We start from the raw sequence: 22,047 nt of genomic DNA, 5'->3' as shown, positions 1-22,047 counted from the left end.
CTGTTTTTATCCAAACTCAGTTATCTAGGTACACAGAAAGCATAGGTGCTATAACTGCAGAGACCACGAGAGCTTGAATCCAGCCGCTAGTCAGCTGAGACCAAAAGGCTTAGCCAACCAGATCCATAATCTGTCATATCTGTGATTCTGAGGCACCGAATGGAATAGCAGAGGTTATTATAAACTTTATAGGGGCTATACCAGAAATAATAGAAAAGCAAAATGAGTGAAAATGATGGGTTCCAACTTACATTTGCTCAGGGAAATCTTGTCCTTATCCAGTGACTAACATAAAGCTAGAAGCTACAATGGAAAATTAACAATAACTGGCTCTACAAGGATAAATAGAGCTAATGAATTGGGGAGCCCATGGCTTCATTTTAAAGTTAGAACTGACATGACACTAAGGAAGAATATGTGTGATATAGTTACAGTGTCTTGGGTTCAAATCCTTACTTCCACTTATTTTTAATTACTTTTCAAGTTGCTGTGCCCAAATGTTTGGCCAATAAATAAATAGATTATATTAGATTAGATGTATAGAAAAACATAAACAACAACAAACCAAACTAAAAGATGATTTATTTGGCTCAGTTTGAGGGAATATGTTCCATCATGTCTAGAAAGGAATGTCATCAAGCAGCTCCATGGCATCAGAACTGGCTGGGACTCTTCATGTCCATATAGTTTTTAAAGACTTTTATTATTTTTAAAAGTGTACATAAATATAGATTCTCATGAAGTCCAGAAGAGGGCATCCGATGTCTTGGAGCTGGAGTTATAGGCAATTATATCCACTTAACACGGGTGCTGGGAACTGAATTTGGGTCTTAGGCAAGAGTCATATGAGCTCTTAAGCACTAAGTCACACCTCCAGCTCTGTTTAATGACACGTAATGACATGTTGATAATAAAAGTAACTTCCTGCAGACCAGAAGCAGGCCAGAGCTATTATTTTCAAGGCCACTCCCCAGCGAGCTACTTCCTTAAGTCTCAACTTTCTAAAAGGTCTAACTTCTCCCAAAATAGAACAACTAGCTGGAACCACACTTTCCCATTTCACCTGTAGCATTCTACACCTGGCCACTAGAAGTTCATAAACATTACATAATGCAAATTGTATCCAGTCTGACTTGAAGAGTCCCTGTAGTCTTATAGTTCCAACACCATTCAAAGGTCCCACATCCAAAGACTCCTATGGGATTGAAGGAAATGTATTAAGGTTAAACCCATGTTTAACCTTAACTTATTTCAAAAACAAGTTACACTTGCAATCTGATACATGATGGTACAGAGTAAACATTCCTATTCTGTAACAAACAAATTGGGGTGCAGCAAGCAATGATCAGACCAACCAACGAAACCCTGCATGGCTAACAAAACTATAGCTCTATGTTCAGAATCTGTGCTCCACAGGGTTTGAGTAGCAGCATTCTTACAACTCTGCAAACTGCCTCTCACTTCGGTCATCTCCACTCAGTGCCTTTAGCTTTTCTTGGTTTATATCCCATGTACTTGGAATCACAAGTTACCCAAAGTCTCTACTGAAACTTGGGCTTCATGTATAGTCATGAGAAAGCCATATTGGAAGTCTGAACTTGCTTCAGGTTGTCTGGTTTCAATGAATTTCTGCTACTTACCTTGGTACAGTCCTCTAGGATGCCAGGGCCATATACCTTGATAGATTCAGAATCAAAACCATGAGGATGGACAATTCTGCTGCCATATTGCCTTGTGGCCTTGATACCTACCTTGACTACAGATGTAATGGCCTTTGTGTGCCTTCCAGGCTAAAACCGGAATTACATTGCCCTAGGTACACATTTTTCCGGCAAGACACCCATCTTTCAAACAAATTAATATTGCTATGCTCTGGAGTGCTCCATGGCAGAGTCTTGCTCTTGATGGATCTTTCCTGTGGTTTAAGTACAAAGTTCAGTTTCCCTTTAATGGTACCCATCTCTTTAAAAACTATAGTCACTTTATCTGTAACATCATCTTCATAACTTTAACTGGTTATAACCCTTTTTCTTGCCAAACTGCATTTTGGTCTTCAACTTTATTGAAGTTCATACGCTTTTCCTTACCAAACTCCAGTTTTTACTACCTTTGTACTCCCTCTGATTGTAATATGGGCAAATGCAGTGAGCAATAGCTATCCCACAGTATGAATGCCATGCAGTCTTGAACTTTCCATTATTAAACAAATTAGTCAACTACATTTAAATTCAGCCTCACTCAACATCTCAGGACACAGAAAGAATGCAGCCAGATTCTTTACCAGGAAAACAAGTAACAACTAGATTAGTTCCCAAGAGTCCTTGATGTCTTCTCATATACAGTGTGCATGGCCTTTACTCTCCACATTTCTATTGGCACTCTAGTACTCTGAATTCACACCAGCATGGCCCAGTACGCTATGTTGACAGAATCTAGGACTCCTCTAGCCTATAATTCATACCCTTCGACATTCCTCCCACAAAGCAGTTAGAAGACAGGAGAACTACATTCTCAGAAACTCTGATATCATTTTTCTGTAATTGTTCCTTCTTGTCATGACAAAAACAAACAAACAAACCCCAAAGAAGCAACATAAGGTAGGAATGGTTTATTCTGGATCACAGCTTGAGAGTTCAGCTCCTAACACTAAGAAAGACACGACAGTGGGAATGGCTCACAAATATGGTTTCAAGAGCATGATACTGCATGATCGTATCATGGTACATGAGGAAGCAGAGAGAGAGGAGATGCCAGATCAAAAAACTGGAAGACCTCTGTAGAGTTGTTGCTGCTGAGTCTGTGTTAAAAGGCACAGGTACTGGAGGCGAGCATCTGTGGAAGACAGTAGCAGCAAAAGTCAATGTCGACTCTTGTTCAAGAAGGATGCATATACATTGCTGTCTTTTCACGTTTCATATATAGGTCCACAGAGACAGTCAGTGTAGTTGGAAGCCGTTCGTTCCTTTATTAGCTTATTCCATCAATTTATTAAAATGTTCCAAACAACAAATAAAGATTCAAAAAAAAGTCCATGTCATACAGGTACTTTAAAAGGAAATGAAACCATATTCAATTTATAACATAGGTGAGTAGCTAGAAAGCTTCAATCATTTGGTATGTATGTGTGTATGTATACATGTATGCATGCACATTCACACAAAAATAATGGGAAAAGAAAGTCTGCTAATGAAATTGTAGAAGCCTTCTACTCAGAGCTAGAGACTTGGATGAACTGAGTCATAGCTTGCCAAAGAAAAATATGATTTCCAGATTTTATTTTCTGTCTTAATTATATCAAATTCATTTTGTTAATAAATCAATTTTTTTTAATGTAGAAGGGACTTGGCAAAGACTGATAGGTCTAACCTTAATTAAATTTGCCTATAAAATTTGTTAATTGCTTATTTCCATCCATCCAAGAAAAAGTAGGTGATGCATAATACAGCTTAAGTATAGATGATGTCATAGGCACTCTGAGATTATGTTTCACCATGTCGGAGCCAACCTTCTTGCACATAAGAAGAGTACATTTTCTGAAAACATGCTTGCCTACTCACCTATGTTTACCAGAGTCAGCAGCATTCCTACTGCTGTATCTCAAACTCATTGTGGTACTGAGACAAAAATCACGCAGGCGGCACATCAGGAATGAAAGAACATGCCTCAATGTTGCCTTGGTAAAGCTCAAATATCAGACCTTGCTGTTTTGCTCTTGGGGCACTACAACACTCATGACCACTGGCTCAGGGCAGGTGCTGTAAACAAGTGAACTCTACTGTCACACTCCCGGCTCTGAAGGTTCAAAATGTGCAGGATGCTAAGCTCTTGTTACGAAGAAGTGAGCATTCTGAACCAGCAGGAACCATAGACATAGGTACTTGCTTAGGCACCGAAATAACTGGTTGCTTTTCTTCCATAGAGTGAAAGACAGCAAACTAGCAGTCCAGTGTGTGAACAGAGGCCCTGTGAAGGGTACAGTGAGCCCGAGAGGCTCCCTGGGGAGAATGCATTTGGAAAACCTCCTGAGGACCTCTGTTCAATTACTTTCCTTTATTTCTCAAACTTCTTAGAAGAAGCATGCAAGATTTTGTAATTCAGAAATACTTCATCTAGAACGAAGCTACTGGAGTTGAAAGGAAAGCCATGAACCTGGCTCATAATTCATGAGATGGAAAACCCTAACTCCCATCCAGAATCCTATTGCATACCAGGCTTTGTAACTGGTTCGGCTTTGGACATTCCAAACCTGGAATTCCCAAACATGAAAGTTCAATGACAATCCTAGCATGCCATTTTTATTCTGCAAAGTTTCCCTAACTAGGGCTTCTGAATACATCTCTCAAGTCCTTTAGCTAACTTAGACTACTGTGACAAGAGCTAATTTTTCATGCATGTTTCTCTCACAGGTTTGTTTTTATTAGAGAAAGACAGTGCCATCATTTTACCCAGATGAACACACATTTAAGTACTATGCTGGATGGTCAGATTTACAAGCTTACTTAGAGTTTTTGGTAGTTTGCTAGGATGGGTTTTGCGTTTAGATTCTTTGGAAACCTAACTTACATAAAAAAAAAAAAAAAATCTTAGACTGGGCCAGCCTGGTACAGCAGCAGAACTGATATCTAGATAACGAGATGTATCAGGTACAGTATCTAAAATCTACTGCTAGGAAGACATATGGACAGGACAGACAATGCTTCGTGGCAGCTGCTCTGTTGAGGAAATCAGGACACAGAGGTGAAAGTCAGTGCTATGATGGTACAATGCCAGCCACTGAGATGTCAAATGTACCTCATTATTGGTTAAGAGACATAATTAAAGGTTTTGGTCCTATTGTCTGTGTGTCTCTTTGTTTGTTTTTCAGTATCTTCTTCCTAGTGCCTCAACTTCTGGGAAAAGGTCTACTAAGTCAGGCGTTTGCTCATCAAACGAAGAGTTAAGGGCTTTCTGAAGGAAGCTCAAGGAAGCAGTGGAGGTCAGGGTTCTACCAAGCTGTGTCATTTGAACATTACATTTAAAGCCTACAGATTATAGCATGTCTGGGTGGAGCCTATATTATAAGCTGCATAATTTCAAGGTCATTTCAGTTTAATTTTGATGATTTGTGAGACACTCTACAGATAGAATGCACCACATTCTGTATCATTCTTTACAGGATCAATAACAAAGAAAGCGCCATGGCTACTCACAATAGTTTACAGCAGGGTAAGAAGAAAAAAAGAAAGAAAGATGCCTAAGCAATAGCACAAAGCCGAAGGGGATAGAATAAAGCACAAACTACATCAGACAAAGAAAAGAGGAATAGTCAAAGGACTCAAAGTCACCTGAGAAGGGTGTTTGGAGGGGCAGTGGTAATCATACAAGGAGAAGTTACTGACAAACATGTGAAGCCAGACTAACTGCTCCTGAATACACGAAATCTCCATAAACTACAAATGCGACATCACAACCACAAGGAAAAGCACAAATATGAATGGCTGAAGTGTGAGAGCATAGGAAAGAGTCATAGGTGAATATCATTACTGTGATTTTGAAATAATTTTCTGAGCACAACACAAAAAAGCTGGGCACAAAGTGAGCTACAACATGGGTTGTATCTTGGCCCACGAGAAGACAAGAGATAATTTCATTCTATCCTGCACCTGAAAGGCTGATGGAGGAACATGAGATGGAAGCCAGCCTGGCCTACATGGTGAGCAGCCTAAATTACAAAGCAAGAGTCTGCCTAAGAAAAAAGAAAAGAAAAGAAAATGTATCAGAAGACATCTAAAACAAGCTGGGAGGAAAAAATTCAATCACATATAACACACCAAGGAAATGCTCACAGGCATCCCCAAATAGGATGTTTCCACTTCACTGTATAAAACGACATGTTCAATAAAATCTGTCACTTTGGATTCTGAATGTTGATCTTCCCATGGGCTGTGATGCATGCAGCAATGTTGTCCGGTGATGCCAGCTTTCCATGTGATCAGGGGAGTGACTACGAATCCCAGCATGCTGTTACTGAGTTCTGGTGGCCAGGAAGCCTAGGAATTTTCATTGAGCTTTCGACATGTGGTGCTTTCAGTTTATGATGGTTTTATCCTAAGGTCCCCCATCATCAGGGCAGGCGCATCTCCACATCTGCACAAAAACACGCACTTAAAACTGCTCTGAGTCAGACACAAGCAAAAAGCAAGCAAAGTGTATATTTTGCACTCGATACACGTATGGTGAATAAACATAAGGGAAAATGTTTAACTTTATCTGCAAGTTTGGAGAAGGAAGTTAAGCACACGAGTGACTAGGTACTGTGTGCAAAAATTATCCTAACTGTGCCCTAAGTCCAAATAACCTACTTACAGATATGGAAGAAACAATTAGACCTGTACCCTGTTAACACTGTAGTGTTCCTGGCACTTAGCTGAACACTGCACTCCAGGGAAGCAAGCCAGCTACAGTACATACAGGAACACAGACCAGTCATAATTTTGGATGAAAAAGCCAATTGGTGGAAAATATAGAGACTATTGGGTGGTAATATAGCATAAGCGCTTTTCCAAAGGAGACAGAATCAACTGCACATGCCTGATGGTGAAAACTTAAGAGCAAGCAATTTTGCCACCACTAGGAACAAGAGGGATGGGCTAAAGAACCAATGACAGACACTGATTGTGGTCTAATTTTAAGTGTAGTGTTAACCTCACAGATATCCTTAAAATCTATCGTCATTCAGATGTCAAACTGTGTTATAGATTTCCATGTGGTACCTGTCACCTTCGAACAATTACACTAGTACAAATACCTCCACCCACACCTAATCATGATTCCTTAGTATTTACACGCTGGCTACCGCAGTCTAAAGCCCCAGTGTGTGTTAAAGTCTCTGTTAAAGCACTATTGGGAGCTTCTGGAACCTTCACACGATGGAGCCTCCTGGGAGGCCCTTAGGCCACTGTCATTGGCCCTCAGGAGGGAACTGTGGAGCCTGACCCTTTCATCTTTGTCTCTTTGCTCTTTGTAAGATTGTGTGTTTCTGATCCTGTTTGGGTGAGCTGCCTTGCCACAGGTCCCACCCATGTACACTGCAAACTGTGAGTCAAAAAGGCTCCTCTTTGTAAGTTAGTTTCTTTAGGTATTCCATTGTGGCAGCAGCAAAATGTAACAGGTGGGCCAAGAGTCCTTTGATGAGGACTAGAGTTGGGGGGGTATCTCCATCTGTGGGCCCTGCACTATGGTCTATCCCAACACTATGCTCTTAAATCTCCCCACTTACCCTTTAGCAAATATATCACTTTTCCCCCAACCTAACAAGAAAGCCCCCTCCCAATGCAAACAATCTGCTGCATTCAACCAAGTCATCTGGAATTGAGTGAAGAAAAATCATAGCTAATGGAGCAGGTGGGTGGCGATCCTGAGCAGTCTCCTGCATCTTGTCATAGTCTCACTGGTTTTCTTCCCAACCCCAAAGCTGATCCATTTCTACATTTATACATGTTGCGTTCCTAGGTTTACACACATTAAGTCAGTGGCTTTCTGGCTTAGGCTACCAAATCAAGAATCTGCTAAGTACCTTAATAGAGAATGGTCTTGCCCCCAGAGAATTGCTGACTATATTACTGAGATCCAGGCTGCACAATCAGCTGACTGTTAACATCAGAGTCAAATTGTTTCTCTTCAGACTTTAAAATCACTCACATATGTTTTCCATTAGACAATATTACATTAAATACTTCAGCTTTCGATCTAGTGTGTTTCACGAACCTGATACTAAATATGTTTCAAACAGCTCAGATTTTAGCTCACAGAACAAAGCACGCACACCAAGCATTTGTCTGTGATGCTCCAATCTAACCCTGGGTGGCACTACTGTACTTGTTTGCTCCTCTGGAAGTTTGAAAACACTGCTCTTGGGTGATAAGAAGGATTTGATGAATTAAAACCTGCCCACCATTTCCGGAAGCCAGATCCTTCGCTGATAACTGCTAAATATATCCAAACTGAATATTCTGACACCTAATCTCTCAGTATCAGAAGTTCTCGGCACCCACTGTGTCTAACACTTTCTCAGCAAGGTGGCATTCACATGAATAATCATTGTGACAGAGGCTCCAGAGTTCACAGGCCAATGAATGGTGGTTCTTGGCAAGTTATTGTGCCTATCAAAGATGCAGTGTTCAACATTATAATCAAGACAATAAGGACTACAGGAGAAGAAATCGGTCAGCTAAAGCTATTAATATGATGCCCAGCCACCCTCTTTAAGAGGCTGGTCTGTGGCTTCTTAAGCATGTCATTACCACGTCGCTGCAAACATCACACGGTCTCTTCAACTGAAGCAAGTTATACAATAAAAGCACCACCTAGTGTCCTTTTAAGTCAGCGACATAAGCACTCACTGAACACCTAGACAGCCAACAGATAATCTCGGCTCCACGGGCCATTCAAAGTTCAAAGAAAGGAGTCTGACCACCCCACGTGTGAAAACCCAGACTAAGACAAGCAACAATTAAGAGTTAGTAAGAATTAGGAGCTGGTAGCAAACGCCTCTCTAAAATCATTTCCTTCGGGTAAACTACAAGATTAGCTGTTCCAAGCCACAACACTAGTGTCATATAAATTAGTGGAAACGAGGGGAATCTGTTCTCTTCCCTATGAATCCATCCTTTTCAAAATAACTATGTGCAGGAGATATTTAGACTTTGCTACCCGTGTTCCTGTTCAACAACTGTATTCGCAAGGACACAGAAGCTTAAGGCTCGCTCTAAATTTCATCCAAACCCAAAACAGTCTGTCAAGCAAACCTCTTTAAGAACGTCAGTGATCCTAACACTTCATTGACCCAAGTCCTTCGGGCCATGGCACCAGCATTCAGTGTTTAGGACGAAGAAGAGATACAGCTTATTTCAAAGAAATTTCAGAAAAATGTATAAACATTAAATAAAAGGAAAACATCCTTTGACAAGAGGGAGAATAATCAATAGTCTTTAGCCTTCTGGTGTCATTCTTTTGAATTCCTTCGTGCTTTTATTGATTACTTTCCTTATTTGGGTCTGAAAAGAAAGGAGGCAAGGACAGTGAAAAAATGAGTGTCTGGGTTCACCGGTCAGGAATATATGCACAAAGCCAGACTATGCAAGACTCTGCTTGTTAATTTATAAACACAGGCTTTGGCCCAGACAGACACTTTCCACATGGAAATTTTGTGACTTTTTTTAAAATGGTGCGAGAAGACAAAGAAGGTTAGTGATCAAATTACTGCTTATCAATTATTAATTTAAGGCCACTTCAGGGCTGGATGTACTCAGGGGTCGAGAGCTCTTCTCTACCACGCAGGAGGCCATGGGTTCCACACTCAGAAAAATAAAACATGAACTAAAAGGTCATCTCTACACTCTTTACCTTCCAGGAAACAAAGCTATTTCACACACTGAGAAAAAGGTGTTACTTGTCTACCCTGTTCCTCTCCATTGATTTCAGATGATAGGGAACACTGAACAGCACAGCCTTTGACCTTTGAGTCTATCTTCTGTAAACTGATTTGAGATTTTGATTATGGAAAGTTAATATAAAATTCCATATACATATATTATTATTCTAAGAGAAAAATCAACCTAGCGGGAATCAGCCCACACACTCCATAAAGCAGCAAAGCTCTTTCGTGAAGGTACCTTACCTCTTTATGTGGTTTCCCAGGGGGTTGTCTTTGCTAGCCCACAGACATTAAGCACCTGTTATCCAAAGCCTTTGACACCAGGGTGCTTCAGGTTACAGAGCTGTTCACATTTGACTACATTTGCAGAAACCTTACTGGCTGAGCATTCCTAATACAAAACCTCAATGCTTTGGACTTCAGAACATTTCCAACTCAGGCATTTGGGATCAGCGACGTCCAACCTGTAGATGCATTCACTAACAAATTCCAATTTAGTACGAATCAAAACATACATTTCATTAATCATCGGTATATTCCTGAGCAACAAATAAGCCCAAGAACTGCAGCATCATTCCCTAAGCCCATTGACTTGTTTCACAAATTTTACTTCCAGAGTAATTCACTGAAGATTTTGATGTATACTTAAGATGTCAAGAGATGCCGTATGAAATGATCACATCGCGATGAATAAGTGGCTCTGGAAACAAAAGGTAGCGTCATGTAATGGTAAAGCAGGAAGGAACTTAAAAGATAAGTGAGTCAAATCTTCTCACTTCTGAAATAAAAAGAGCCAGAATGAAAGATGATGCATGGAATGACAGTTCGTCACTTTTTGTTATGACAAGACACCTGACAAATACAAGTTAGAGAATAAAAGATTGTCTTTTGCCTTCTTTCCCAGTCTTCTGGCTAAGATCAAATAAAACTTTCAGCTCATGATTTCAGAGGTTTTTAGTCCATGGTCAACTGTCTTCATTGTTATAGACCATAGGGAGGCAGAACATCACAATGACAAAAAACTGAGGCAACCAGAAAGCAGAGAGACAGAGAATATAATATTATATATACATACTATATATACGGTATAAAATAAAACATGTTATAATATATATTATAGAAACAATCATATATATATATATATATTCATATATATATCATATATAACAATCATATATATATCATAACAATCATATATATATATATATATATATCATGTATATATATATATTCATCAAAGGTACACCCAAGCAACCTACATCCTGCAATCGGAACTAAACTCACACACTTTCCAATTCCTTCCCCTGAGTCTATCAATTTTGAGTACACCAATTGATTAATTCATTGATTAGGTCAAAGACCTCATGAGCCAATCACTTCAGAAGTGCCACCTCTGAAGACATGCTTCAAAATCAAGCATTCAGCACAGGAGCCTTTTGGAAGAATGTTTTGTTTCCAAGCTGTAATAGGTACCTATGGTCATGACCTTCCAGTCTGCCATATTAGAACAACAAGAAGAAAGCTCAGGCTTTAGAAATAGTAAATAGGCAAGGAAAGCCAGAGGTGAGGGCTAGAAATTAGGAGTGTCATCATGCAATGATTTTTCAAGTAAAAAATGTGACTGTATCTCAAGCTTAAGTGATATTAATGCCATTGAAACTAATGGCATAGAACACTGATGATACACAATGAGAATAATGGTGATATGTGACAGTCCACGAATATATAATACACGCAGAGATATCCACACATTGCAGCACTTATCACCTTGAGAATTATTAATCATTAGCTGTACAGCTGTCCCCTGTGATGCAGTGTGATACAGTAGAGTTGTCTTTTCACACTGACATCCAAAGGCCGATGTGCATCTCAAGCTAACTGTTAAACTTCAGAAACCATCAGGTGGATTTTTTTTTTTTGATCCAAAGATAAATCTTTAAATCGACCTCTTTCTTTTGAGCAACAACCTCCCCCACCCAGCACTTCCGTCCCACCCACACACCTCACACTAGCAAAATCTGTGAACCTCCTGATTGCTTTTTTTAAGGAAAACAACTTTGGAAAAGTCCAGACGCTAGCTTCAGAAAACTGTTTTGACTTCTGATGGGAGTTCTAAGGTCTGCTACTCGAGCAACAAATACACATACTTTACAGGTGGCATTCATGGCTCCCTCCAAAAGGCTCAGGATATTAAACTCTTGTTTCCCTAAATTTGAAATCCACTTTGGAAATGTATATTCTTTCTTATCTTCCTAAAGATAGGTTAATTATTTATTAAAGACATTTATAGAAAATGTTTCTGGAAGTCCAATTACATTATTACATTATGTCAGTAAATTCCTTTCAACTACTAGTTAGGAGACTTTGACCTAATTAGATGACAAAACACTAGGGTTGCGAGGGGAAGTCATATGCACTCAAAATTAATAATACATACAAGGTATTTAGAAAACTATACAAACTGATAAACTGACTTTAATTCTGAGTATTATGGACATGTGTGTGCGTGTGCTTGTATGTGCATGCCTGCATGCCTGCATGTACGTATATATGTTTCTGTGTTTATCTGTGTTTGTGTATGGACACACAGAAGTGGGTGCACATGTGTGCAATCATGGTTGTGCATGTTGCTGGGAATGGCTTTGGGATCAAGCATCCCACCACTGATGCCTATCCCCAGGCCTAGTTCTTCTGAAACTGAAGCTTTTGGTTCCTTATCAAGCTTCTAAAATGATTTCACCTACCAATTAATCCACATTTCAGTGTGCTATTTTTAATACAGTCTTTTCTGTACTCCCCTCCCCCCCCCATCTCACAATATATTTCCTACTGCTCTTTTTTCCTCTAGGAAACCTAGAGGAAGCCACTTCTGCTGAAAACCACAAGAAATCTAACACCACAGACCAGGAGGGCAAGGCAGGCATTTGGAAGAATTTTCATTCATTGAATTTTCAGTCTTTTTCCATGTACACGTACACATACACACACACATGCACACACACATACACACACTCCTATCAACTATAATATGAGCAGAAGGACTCTATCATCCAACCTTAGTTCAATCAACCTATTTGGTAATAAAATAAAATTACATGACAATGTAGTTGCAAAAGCCCTGACACCAATTGAAGACCCAAATTTTCATCCTAGTGTTAGCAGTGAGCATGTGACTGGGTTGTTGTGGGTGGTGGTGGTGGTATTTGTTCAACATGAAAATAGATAGAAACACGAGTAATCACACTATGAAACTTTTTGTAAAACAGGCCTCAGGACACAGAAGGAAAAAGTTGTAGAATTCTAGTCATAATGAGTGACTCTATGTCATAACAACCAATTAGATATTTGTGGAAGAATCAGACGATAGAAACTTGAAGGTACCAAAGTACAAAGATAAAATAAAAAGATGGAAATGGTAATTGCCCTGATTTGTCGGGTACATACATTGAAACATCACCTCACACATGAATGTGTACCATGACTACTTGCTAAGAAAATTAAAACTTTCAAACCGGATATAAATGAATATAATTCAAAAGAGATATTTGTGATGACACCCATTACATTCAATTATCTTTCTTGAGGTCTTAGAATGCAGATTTTACAATCTATTGTGGGGAAGAATACCTTTAAAAGTACTTTCAAACATCTCATTATTATTCTGCATGTAAAGTTTTCTAAGGGTTTTTTTTTTCCACAATGCTGAAATTTTAGAAATTTTACCCTAGACCTATTTATACCATAGCATAGCAAGGTTACAGTGAGAAAAGCTACTGTGCCAGGGGACAATCCACTATAGGTAACAGAAAGGAATAGTGAGCAATAACAATCAGGATCAGAGGCAGGTGAACTCATGACCTTTGTCCTGCATCATGTTTGACAACAGTATCCTGACCCTATGGAGAACATCAGTAACCCAGGTGGACACAGCTGAATTTAAAAAGAAAAAACAAAACTGATTTTCTTCTATCATCTTCTTCTCTAATTACCCCAAATTCCAGATCACTCTGAAGTGTATAGAAATTAAGTTAAGAGAACACAATAAATTGAAGGAGTGCTGAAGAGGGCTAGAAAAGCTTCTCAACAAAACCTGACAGTGGGAAAACTGTTCAAATTCTGGGAAAGTCAATTTCCTCTTTATTACAAGAAATTAATGAGATACAGTACAAGACTTCTAATTATTGCAAAATGGAATCTAAGACACAGGACAGTGTCCACAAATGTCTATTAGTTTATAAGTAGCTTTGTGTCTGTCTGATAAACACAGACATGTGTTTCTCTACACTCCCACTGGACTATTTTTCAGTCTTATATTGAAACCTACTTCATACTGGCTTGCAAACGAAATCAATTCAGCATCTACCAGGCTCATTATCTATGGCCTGTGCACAGGATCATCTAGGAGCTTGCCTTGCTGGAAATGTAGACTCTCAAGCCCCTCCCCAGAACACTGAATCAGAATGTGCATTTTAAGAGGAATTTACTGTTAACTCAAATGAACATTAACATTTGAGAAGCACTGATTTGTGAGTTCCACACCTCACCCTGTAGCTTTCATAACCCATGACCACGTGCCCTCCTCTTTTCCCTGTAGATTTGCTGGATTAAATTTAAATAAAGGGGATAACTACTCAGTAAGTACCGTCCTAGCAGAAGCCACCCATGACCTCCAGGCAGCTCTGAGATGTTACCACAAACTTATGTAGCCAATACTTAGCCAATTAATATGTATTTTAGTGGATTCCCCAAATCTGTGAAGGATGTTGTAGGGATATAGCTATCCTCCTGGTGGTTGGGCTCCTGAGTTAGTCAACATTTCTTCAGTTTGGCCTTTGGGTCCTCCTATTTGTCATGCCTGTGTACCAATAATCTACCTCCTAGACTCTCTGAGGCAGATGTTGCTTTTCCTGTTTTCCCTAGCTCAGATACCACAGCATTTGATCCAGGTCAAATCACAGCATCTATAAAGTCCACGTGTCACCATGATAGTTTCCCATTTGGTCCCTCCTGTCCATATGATGCAGTGTGGAAGTCATGTGACAACTATACTATATATAACTATATTCCAGGAGATACAGACCCATTTGAAGTTTATAAAACAGAATCTGGGGCCATAAAATCAATACGGTTGGCCCTCCATATCCATCTGTTTTGTACCAGTTGTTCAGCAAATTGCACATCAATGCATTAGAAAATACAGTATTTTCTACTGAGCATGAACAGATTGGTTTTTTTACTGTTGCCTAACCAACTCTGCAAACCCAAGTTTTACAACAGTATTCTAAGTAGCCACGTAGTGTTTGCATTGCTTTAGGAATGGCAGCAAACATAGGGATGATGTATACAGGAAGACGTGTGTAGGTTGTGTATGACTGCAACACCAGTTTTTAGTAAGAAACTTTAGCTCGCTTGGGTCTAGACACCAGGATGACTACATGTACACTAACTAAAGTGGATCGTTGAATCTCCTTTGAAAGACAGATTTTAGCTTGTTGGTGTCTTTACTCATGAAGCATAGCAGGAGGTTGGCATAGAAACAAACCTTGGGCATACAATATTACTAAACAGATAAGTGTATACCTGGTGATCTGATTTTAATCCAGAATAAAGAAGCAAGAAAAAAAAATGAGCACAACTTTGTTCTACACATACACAGTTTTGCATGCAAAAGCCCCCACAAACATAATACACACGCAATAAATCACAAAAAGCATTGAATAATAATATAGAACTTGACACAATATCCTGTTAAAGTCAATGTTAAAAAACATTTTATGTCCTATATGGGTAATATGCAATCTGTGAGACAAAACACAGGTTTGATTGAAATAACTTCAAACGTCCAAATCTACAACACTCCAACTCTGAAGTTTAGGATCACTTACCTTAGGCCACAACTGAAAATTCTCAAACTTGGGTCTATTAAAGTCCCAGCTACACTAAAAATAATATATGAAATTACTTCCAGGCTGCCAGATAGGCTGTATATGAATGGACTCTGGTTAGACTTGAGTGCTTGCCTAATATATCTTATTTATACATAATCAAAAGTCCAAAAGCCGAACAATTCCTAAATCAAAACATTCCCAAGTATGTCTTAGAAGAGACCCTCAACCTTCTTGCAGGTGTCCACATCAGCCCAATTAAACACATCCCAAATATTTCTGTTTCTGGGTTCTAGCTCCGTGTAGTGGGAGCAATGCATACAGCAGCAGTGAGCTGAGCTGCAAAGTCTTGGTATCCACAGTACTCCAGACATGCCCACTTCTAAAGGAGAATTCTCAAGCCAAAACAGAGTTAGCAGCAGTTTGAATAGAACCACCCAAACTGAATCCAGTAATATCCGCCTAATTTGGAAAATTACCTACATGTGGCGTGTGTGTGCACATACTAAGGCCATACGATGCAATGTGGCACAAACAATTAAAAGTTCCTTTCAAAGTGGAAATGCAAAATAGAACGAATATCTATTTTCTATAAATGAATCTAGCCATCTGCCTTGCAAAAGCAGCAGCAGCAGGAGTACCCAAAACAGCAGAAACAGCAGCCTCTCGTGTTAACAATCTATTCTCAAATCTCATGCTCCACATTTTCCCGGCAAACGAGGCTAAAAATACAAGACATGCAACAAATAGTCTTTCGGGATCTGCCATTCCATGGATGGCGTATTCAATCAGAGTAATATTTTCTGTTGACACTCAAGACTGGGAAGGAAGAGAAAAAGCAAGCTATCATATTAGAAAGTGGTATTCAGCATTTTAAGCGTGACTCCAATCCCAAAGTATCCTACGATGAATGCTGTAAGGATGTTGTTTTCATACAACATAAATCTCTTAGATTTATCTGAATATATTCACAGATATATTTAAGCTACTTCAAATTCCTCTATAATTCCTGATAGTTATGAAGATATCATTTTGGAACTTTTGTCAACAAAATGCAAGGGACCACTTTCATTTTCAGCATAGCTTAGCTCCACTGTATATTGTAAGCTCTCAAGTCAGACTTACTAGGTTTATAATCTAGCATATCCTAACTCCTCCATAATCTTAGATTTTTATTTAACTGCCCTATGCTCCTCTCTTCATAGTTTACAAATAATAACACTTACCACACTGAGTTATTTTAAAGAATAAATGAACTGATATAATTAACACATTCAGAACAATTAATAGCACGTTAATGGTATGAACTTAATAATATCAAAATTAGCTCACATCCAACATATAAAAATGCCTTCTTTTAAAGAATAACGGAGCTGGGCACAGTTGTATACGCCTGTAATCCCAGCACTTGGAGAGGCAGGAGGATCTCTGTGAGTTTGAGGCCAGCCTGGTCTACAACGTGAGTCCAGGACAACCAAGGCTACACAGAGAAACCCTGTCTTGAAAAACAAAACAAAACTAAATGCCAGAATACAGAGTATTCTTGGGATAACACTGTAAAAAGCAAATGAAAGGTAAAAGGCAGAGATGGCTCTCTGAGTGTGGACCGCCAAGGCCCACTTAAAAGTGGGAGAGTCTGTAACCCAAGAGCTCTGGGAAGGCAGAAACAGGACATCCTGATGCTCATGAAGAACCATCCCAGAAAATTAATGAGCTCCAGGTTAAGTGAGAGACCCAGTGACACAACATAAGATGAGTTGGCCAACGAGATGTTTCAGCTGGTCAAGGTGCTAAGGTGCTTGCCACAAAGCCTGTTGACCTGAGATCAATCGCTGCGTCCCATACGATGGGAAAGAGAGAACACTCCTGCAGGGTTTTCTCTGACTTCCTCATGGGTACCATGACATACACATGCATGAGACCCCCCGAAACCTCTTTCTTTGTCTCTCTATATATCTGTGTGTGAATAAATACATGTAACTATAAAATTAAAAATAGCAATACAGAGAGTGAGTAGAGGAAAACATCCTCTGGTCTCTGTATGCATGGACACTCAAATACACACACAAAGTGAAGAATAAGCACATATGACTTTTGCATGATCTATGTGACTTGGGGTAGACAAGAAGAGTTTCCATCTTTGTTCTCTTTAACAGTTAGGTTATGATAGCATCAGAATAGGCAGAAGGGAAATGATAGGGACAGTGCCACTCAGACATTCATTGCCTGTGGCAAGGACAATCAGAATTCATGACAAAGGTATAATCCATAAAGAGAGCACACACCTGAGCCTTTTTCCTTAAGAGGGCACCCCACACCACTACTGCTACTTCCTGAAAGGGTGAAATGTTTGGATTTAATTTTCATACATGTTGCTTGGGTCTGTACTCAAAATGTTTAAAAGCAAAACTAAATAGCAGTGGAGAAGTATATCAAATAGCCACTATCTCCCAAGAAAAAAATTTCTTTATAAAGCTCTATGTTGGCAATAACTTAAGATAGGTACTATATTGTGGGAAAGAAAACACAGATAGACAGACAGAAACAACACATACAAACACAGACACATGCACATACAAGTTTAAAAGTCATCTAGGAAAGAAGAGCAAAGTGACGCTTTCATCAACCATCAAGGCTGGTCTAGACCCATCTGACTGACCCTGTCAGTCCTGAGAGCCCCCAGGGAGAATCCCAGGGACCTGCTAGACTTCCTGAGACTTCAGGGCACTATCTGAAGAATAAGACTCATACATGGGTCACTCACAGAGAAAGAGAGTACATAAAAAATTCAGGTGCTTTCACTACATTTTTTTTTTTAGACAAGTCAAGGCAATGAATTTCCTCTTAAGAATTGAGGTGCATTTCTTGAGCAGAAAGTGTGTTGCAGGGCAGGAAGAGAAGATGCCACAGGACTACCCAAGCCAGGAGCACAACCTTTGAATCGGAAAAGAGATAAAAGGAAGTTGGGAGGGGAGGTCCCCTTTACCTTCAGCCTTTTGAGCAGGTTACATCTTTGAAACACAGAAACACAACATGGAGAAAAAGAAGAGGAAGCATTCTCAAGCAGCGTTAGGAAAATGCCAACAGCAATACAAAACAGAGAGAAGTGGGTGTGAGCATGTGTGTCAGAGGAGCCTAGGTCCCTAGAACTTAAATGTGTGCTATTGCTGTACCCCTCTGATTATCAGAGGGCTCAACTAGCCTTGCCTAAAGACATGATCCCTTCTGCACCGTATCTAGAGGAAATCACAGCTCCACCGGCATATTCTAAGAATAAAACAAATCACTATGACATGACTTGGCAGGTCACAAGGAACTTTAAACATCCTTCGTCTAAGTCGTAAAGTGTCAAAACCTACAATAATTATGGTGCCGGAGTCTGATCCGTATATTTTACCAGCAGGAACAAAACTTGTTCTCTAAAGGCATAAGCTTTGCTCAGGAAGGCAGAAGCAGAATGACACTGTGTCGGGGTTACTTTCTTCAGCAGAGCCTTGTCCCAAGCATATTCCTCACTGAGTGTATTTGAAGCAACCCATCCAAAATTTCCTCAGATTTCTACACGTTTTTATATAAGGTGTGGAAGAAAAGAAAAGTTAGAGGGACAGAAGATGGTACCACCATCATGGAAGTGGGTACGTGGCAAATACTGTCAGGAAAATGCTGATGATCTCACATTACTACACCACCAAAGCAAACAGTATAATTTTATACATCCTGTTGACCAAGTTACAGCATCTTGGATCAAATCCACAAGAGAAATCATTAATGGGCCATAGTTTATGTGTCAATGAGGGAATACTTGGCCAGCATATGCCTGGCATTGTGACCAATCCCAACTTTAAAAAAAAAAAAAAAGACTTCAGAAATACATAAACTATTTGCAAATACAGATATCACCTATAGAACCAAGCAGCCATACACAGCACAGCAAGACTACTAAACAAGGCTGCTATGCAGGTCCAGACCACTGCATCCTGGTTATAATGCCCCATACCTTGCTGAAATGATAGAACTTAATACAAACAAACATCTTTGATTTGAAATTTTCTATTGTGCCCACCTGTCCAAAACCGGGTGCAGGAGAATTCACTGGTGTGTGGCCTGCTTAATGCCCATCTCTTGAAGGATTTCCAAAAGCTGCTAAAGGTGAATGGAAACACGACAAGAGAAGCATTACTCAGATTTACTGCTCCATGTGTCTTGGGCATCTCTATGATCTGCGCAAGGCATTTGTTGTAAATAAGCCTGCCGGGTGTACAGTATGTTTTCCAGGAGACCTTTACAGAACAGCTTGCAGACAAGAGGTGCTAGCCTTGGTTTCACAGCCAGCAAAACTCCATCCAAGAGGCTGCTGGCATTCCCCACCCCTTGTTTTGAGCTGGCTTTAAGAGAACTCCACAAACCAAATTCCAAGGGTTAGTACCTGGAGTCAGTCACCAGGAGCTACCCAAGCTATGCCTGGGAAGTAGAAACTCAGACATTTCAGTCCTCATGTAGGAGAAAGAGAGTGGGAAAGGCACCCGCTCCCTCCTCCCCAACAGGATAAAAAACGTTCCGAGTTGACTTAGCAGCTAGGCAGTCTCCAGTCCTCCGTAGTAAATTAAATGGCTGGAGCCCATGCTTTTCCAGCGAGAGAAAGAAACATGCCTACACTGTAACAGTATGTGGAGATCACTGAAGCTCGTTTTTAAAGACTTCCCTATTTTTTTTAAAGCCTGCTCCATTAAAAAAAAAAAAAAAAAGTTCAGGAAATAAATTCAAATAGGCACAGAATAGGATCATACATCATACAGCTGAAAACCTCTATCCACCCTTTTAATTCTTTCCGTGCAGTATCACTGCTCTTAACAGCATTAGCTTCTATAAAGACGAGGTTGTAACGGTTCTTTGAGACCGGTGTCAACCCTTCCAAAGGCCTCACAGCTATCAGGAGTGTGTTCAGGAGACAGAACAGAAGGTGAGGTAGTCAGCCCCGGTGCCACCTCATGCTACACAAGCGTTGGGTAAATCATTTAATGCAATTATATATTCTAAGCCCGCTGGATGGCACTCAGCAAAGAAGGAAGGGAAAGAAGGGCAGGGAATGGGAACCTTCTGGATTATTTCAAAGGTAACCACAGCACTGGGGCTGTCTGAAATTGCCTGTGATCAGCTTCAAAACAGGTCCGTGAGGGTTATCTTTAAGTTGATGCTCTCTGCTGGAGTGCAGCGGATCCAGAAAAGAGGTGTGTGTGGGGGGGGGGGGAGTCTGAGCTTATTAGAAACAGAGATCTCCCTGCTGCTCACTAGGGCCCCCCGCTTCCTAGCTGGAGTAAGCATCGGCAGGGAGAGGACGCGAAGCGCTGCGCCCTGAGTGCAGCCTCTGGTCAACCGCTTATCCCGCTGGGCACTGCAGGCACAGTTAAAGCCCAGGGTACACATAGCTTCCCCCCGCCCCCGAGCTCCTGCACCCACTCGGTCTCTGTGAAGCAAAGCCAGTGCTGGCTTAGAGCCAAGCTAGGGTCGCCGGAGGGGCTTGGCGCAGAGCGAAGTGACCAGCTTGGCTGCTTTCCCTAAGGGGCGGGAAAAAAAGCGCAGTCTTTGCTGGAGCCCACTCGAATTTCCCTAGGTACTCTCGAACATCACCGTGGGTGCCCACCCAGCGGAAAGCTCACCCAGGAAGAAAAGTGGAGAGGACCAGGGCGAGCCGGGATGTAGTGAAAACGAGTTATCCAGTCTGCAGCAATTGTGGAGGGGGTCCGGGGGCGGGGGGTGGGGGAGTGCCCGAAATACGAGCAGGTACTGACACTCAAGGGTAGGGACCCGGGTCAGAGCAACCTGTAGGATTGCTGCGGAGAGCAAACTTGGGTTGGAAGGCAGTGGTCCCCTGGAGCTCCTCCACCCGGCTCCCACCGAGTGGAGCTCAGCGCGCGCGGACAGAAGCAAGCACAACTTGGGAAGCCCACGCCGAAGGTGAGAGTCCCGCTCCTACTCCGTCCGCTCCCTTTCGCACCGCTGTCCACCCAGCACTTACCTCGGGCAGCCCCGGCCCCCGCTGCCCAGAAACAGAGTCCTAGCCACGGGAGCCACCGGCAACCCCCGCAGCCACCGCCTGCAGCCGCTGTCCCCATGCTCCGAGCCGCGCTCTGGAACCGCTCCTCTTCCACGCCCTGGGAGTCCGCGAGGCACCACGGCGGGGTCCAATCCTAGTAGGTTCTCCCGGGGACGGGGGTTGTCTGTGCCCAGTCTCTTTTCTCCACCGCCGCTCCTTATAGCAGGGGAGCGGGGATACCAGATGGGCAGCGGGACGGAGCGCGCGTACCCATCGCCTCCTGCGGCGCCGCTCGCCGTCCCTGCCGCGCGGCCCGCAGCCCCAGCTCCGCTCCTGGTCCGGGACTACCAAGCTGAGCCCCAAGACCGCATCGTTAATGAGCCCCGGGCCCGCCCCTGCTCCGCCCCTTGGAACGGCGACCAATGAGGTAGCCCGGGGCGGGGCGGAGGGCGGGACCGGGAGCGGGCGGCGCAGGTGAGCTCGCAGCCGCCGCACGTGCGGGCACCGCCTCCCCGCTGCAGAGGGCCCGCGCGTGCGGGAAGGCGGCGCGCCCGAGCCCAGCGGCCCGAGGCGAGGACGCGCGTCCGCAAGCTGTGCGGAGCAGCCCGGCCTCTTGGAGGCGAGCGCCCAGCGGCAGGATGTGGGCGTCTTGCTTGCTAACTCTGAGCCAGACAGACAGAGGCTTCCAGGAAAGCACCGTTTTGCACAACTTT

The 22,047-nt window shown here is 41.7% G+C and overlaps 1 protein-coding gene across 4 annotated transcripts in view; it reads right to left on the bottom strand.

Annotated features, from left to right (window-relative positions):
* Positions 1–21,669, bottom strand: part of Unc5d (unc-5 netrin receptor D) — a 543,514-nt gene extending 521,845 nt beyond the window's left edge. For all 4 annotated transcript variants that reach the window (XM_055593498.1, XM_055593499.1, XM_055593500.1 and 1 more), the window contains exon 1: positions 21,317–21,669. In XM_055593498.1, the coding sequence (XP_055449473.1) occupies positions 21,317–21,413 (97 nt within the window). In that variant the 5' untranslated portion in view covers positions 21,414–21,669. The remainder of the gene's footprint in view (positions 1–21,316) is intronic.
* Positions 21,670–22,047: the final 378 nt, after the last annotated feature.

Source organism: Psammomys obesus, unplaced genomic scaffold (genome assembly GCF_907164565.1).
Source record: "Psammomys obesus unplaced genomic scaffold, mPsaObe1.curated_primary_1811, whole genome shotgun sequence".
In the NCBI taxonomy this organism is placed as follows: Eukaryota; Metazoa; Chordata; class Mammalia; order Rodentia; family Muridae; genus Psammomys; species Psammomys obesus.
Note: the sequence above shows the minus strand (reverse complement) of the source record. Positions and strands in the feature narration are given on the sequence as shown.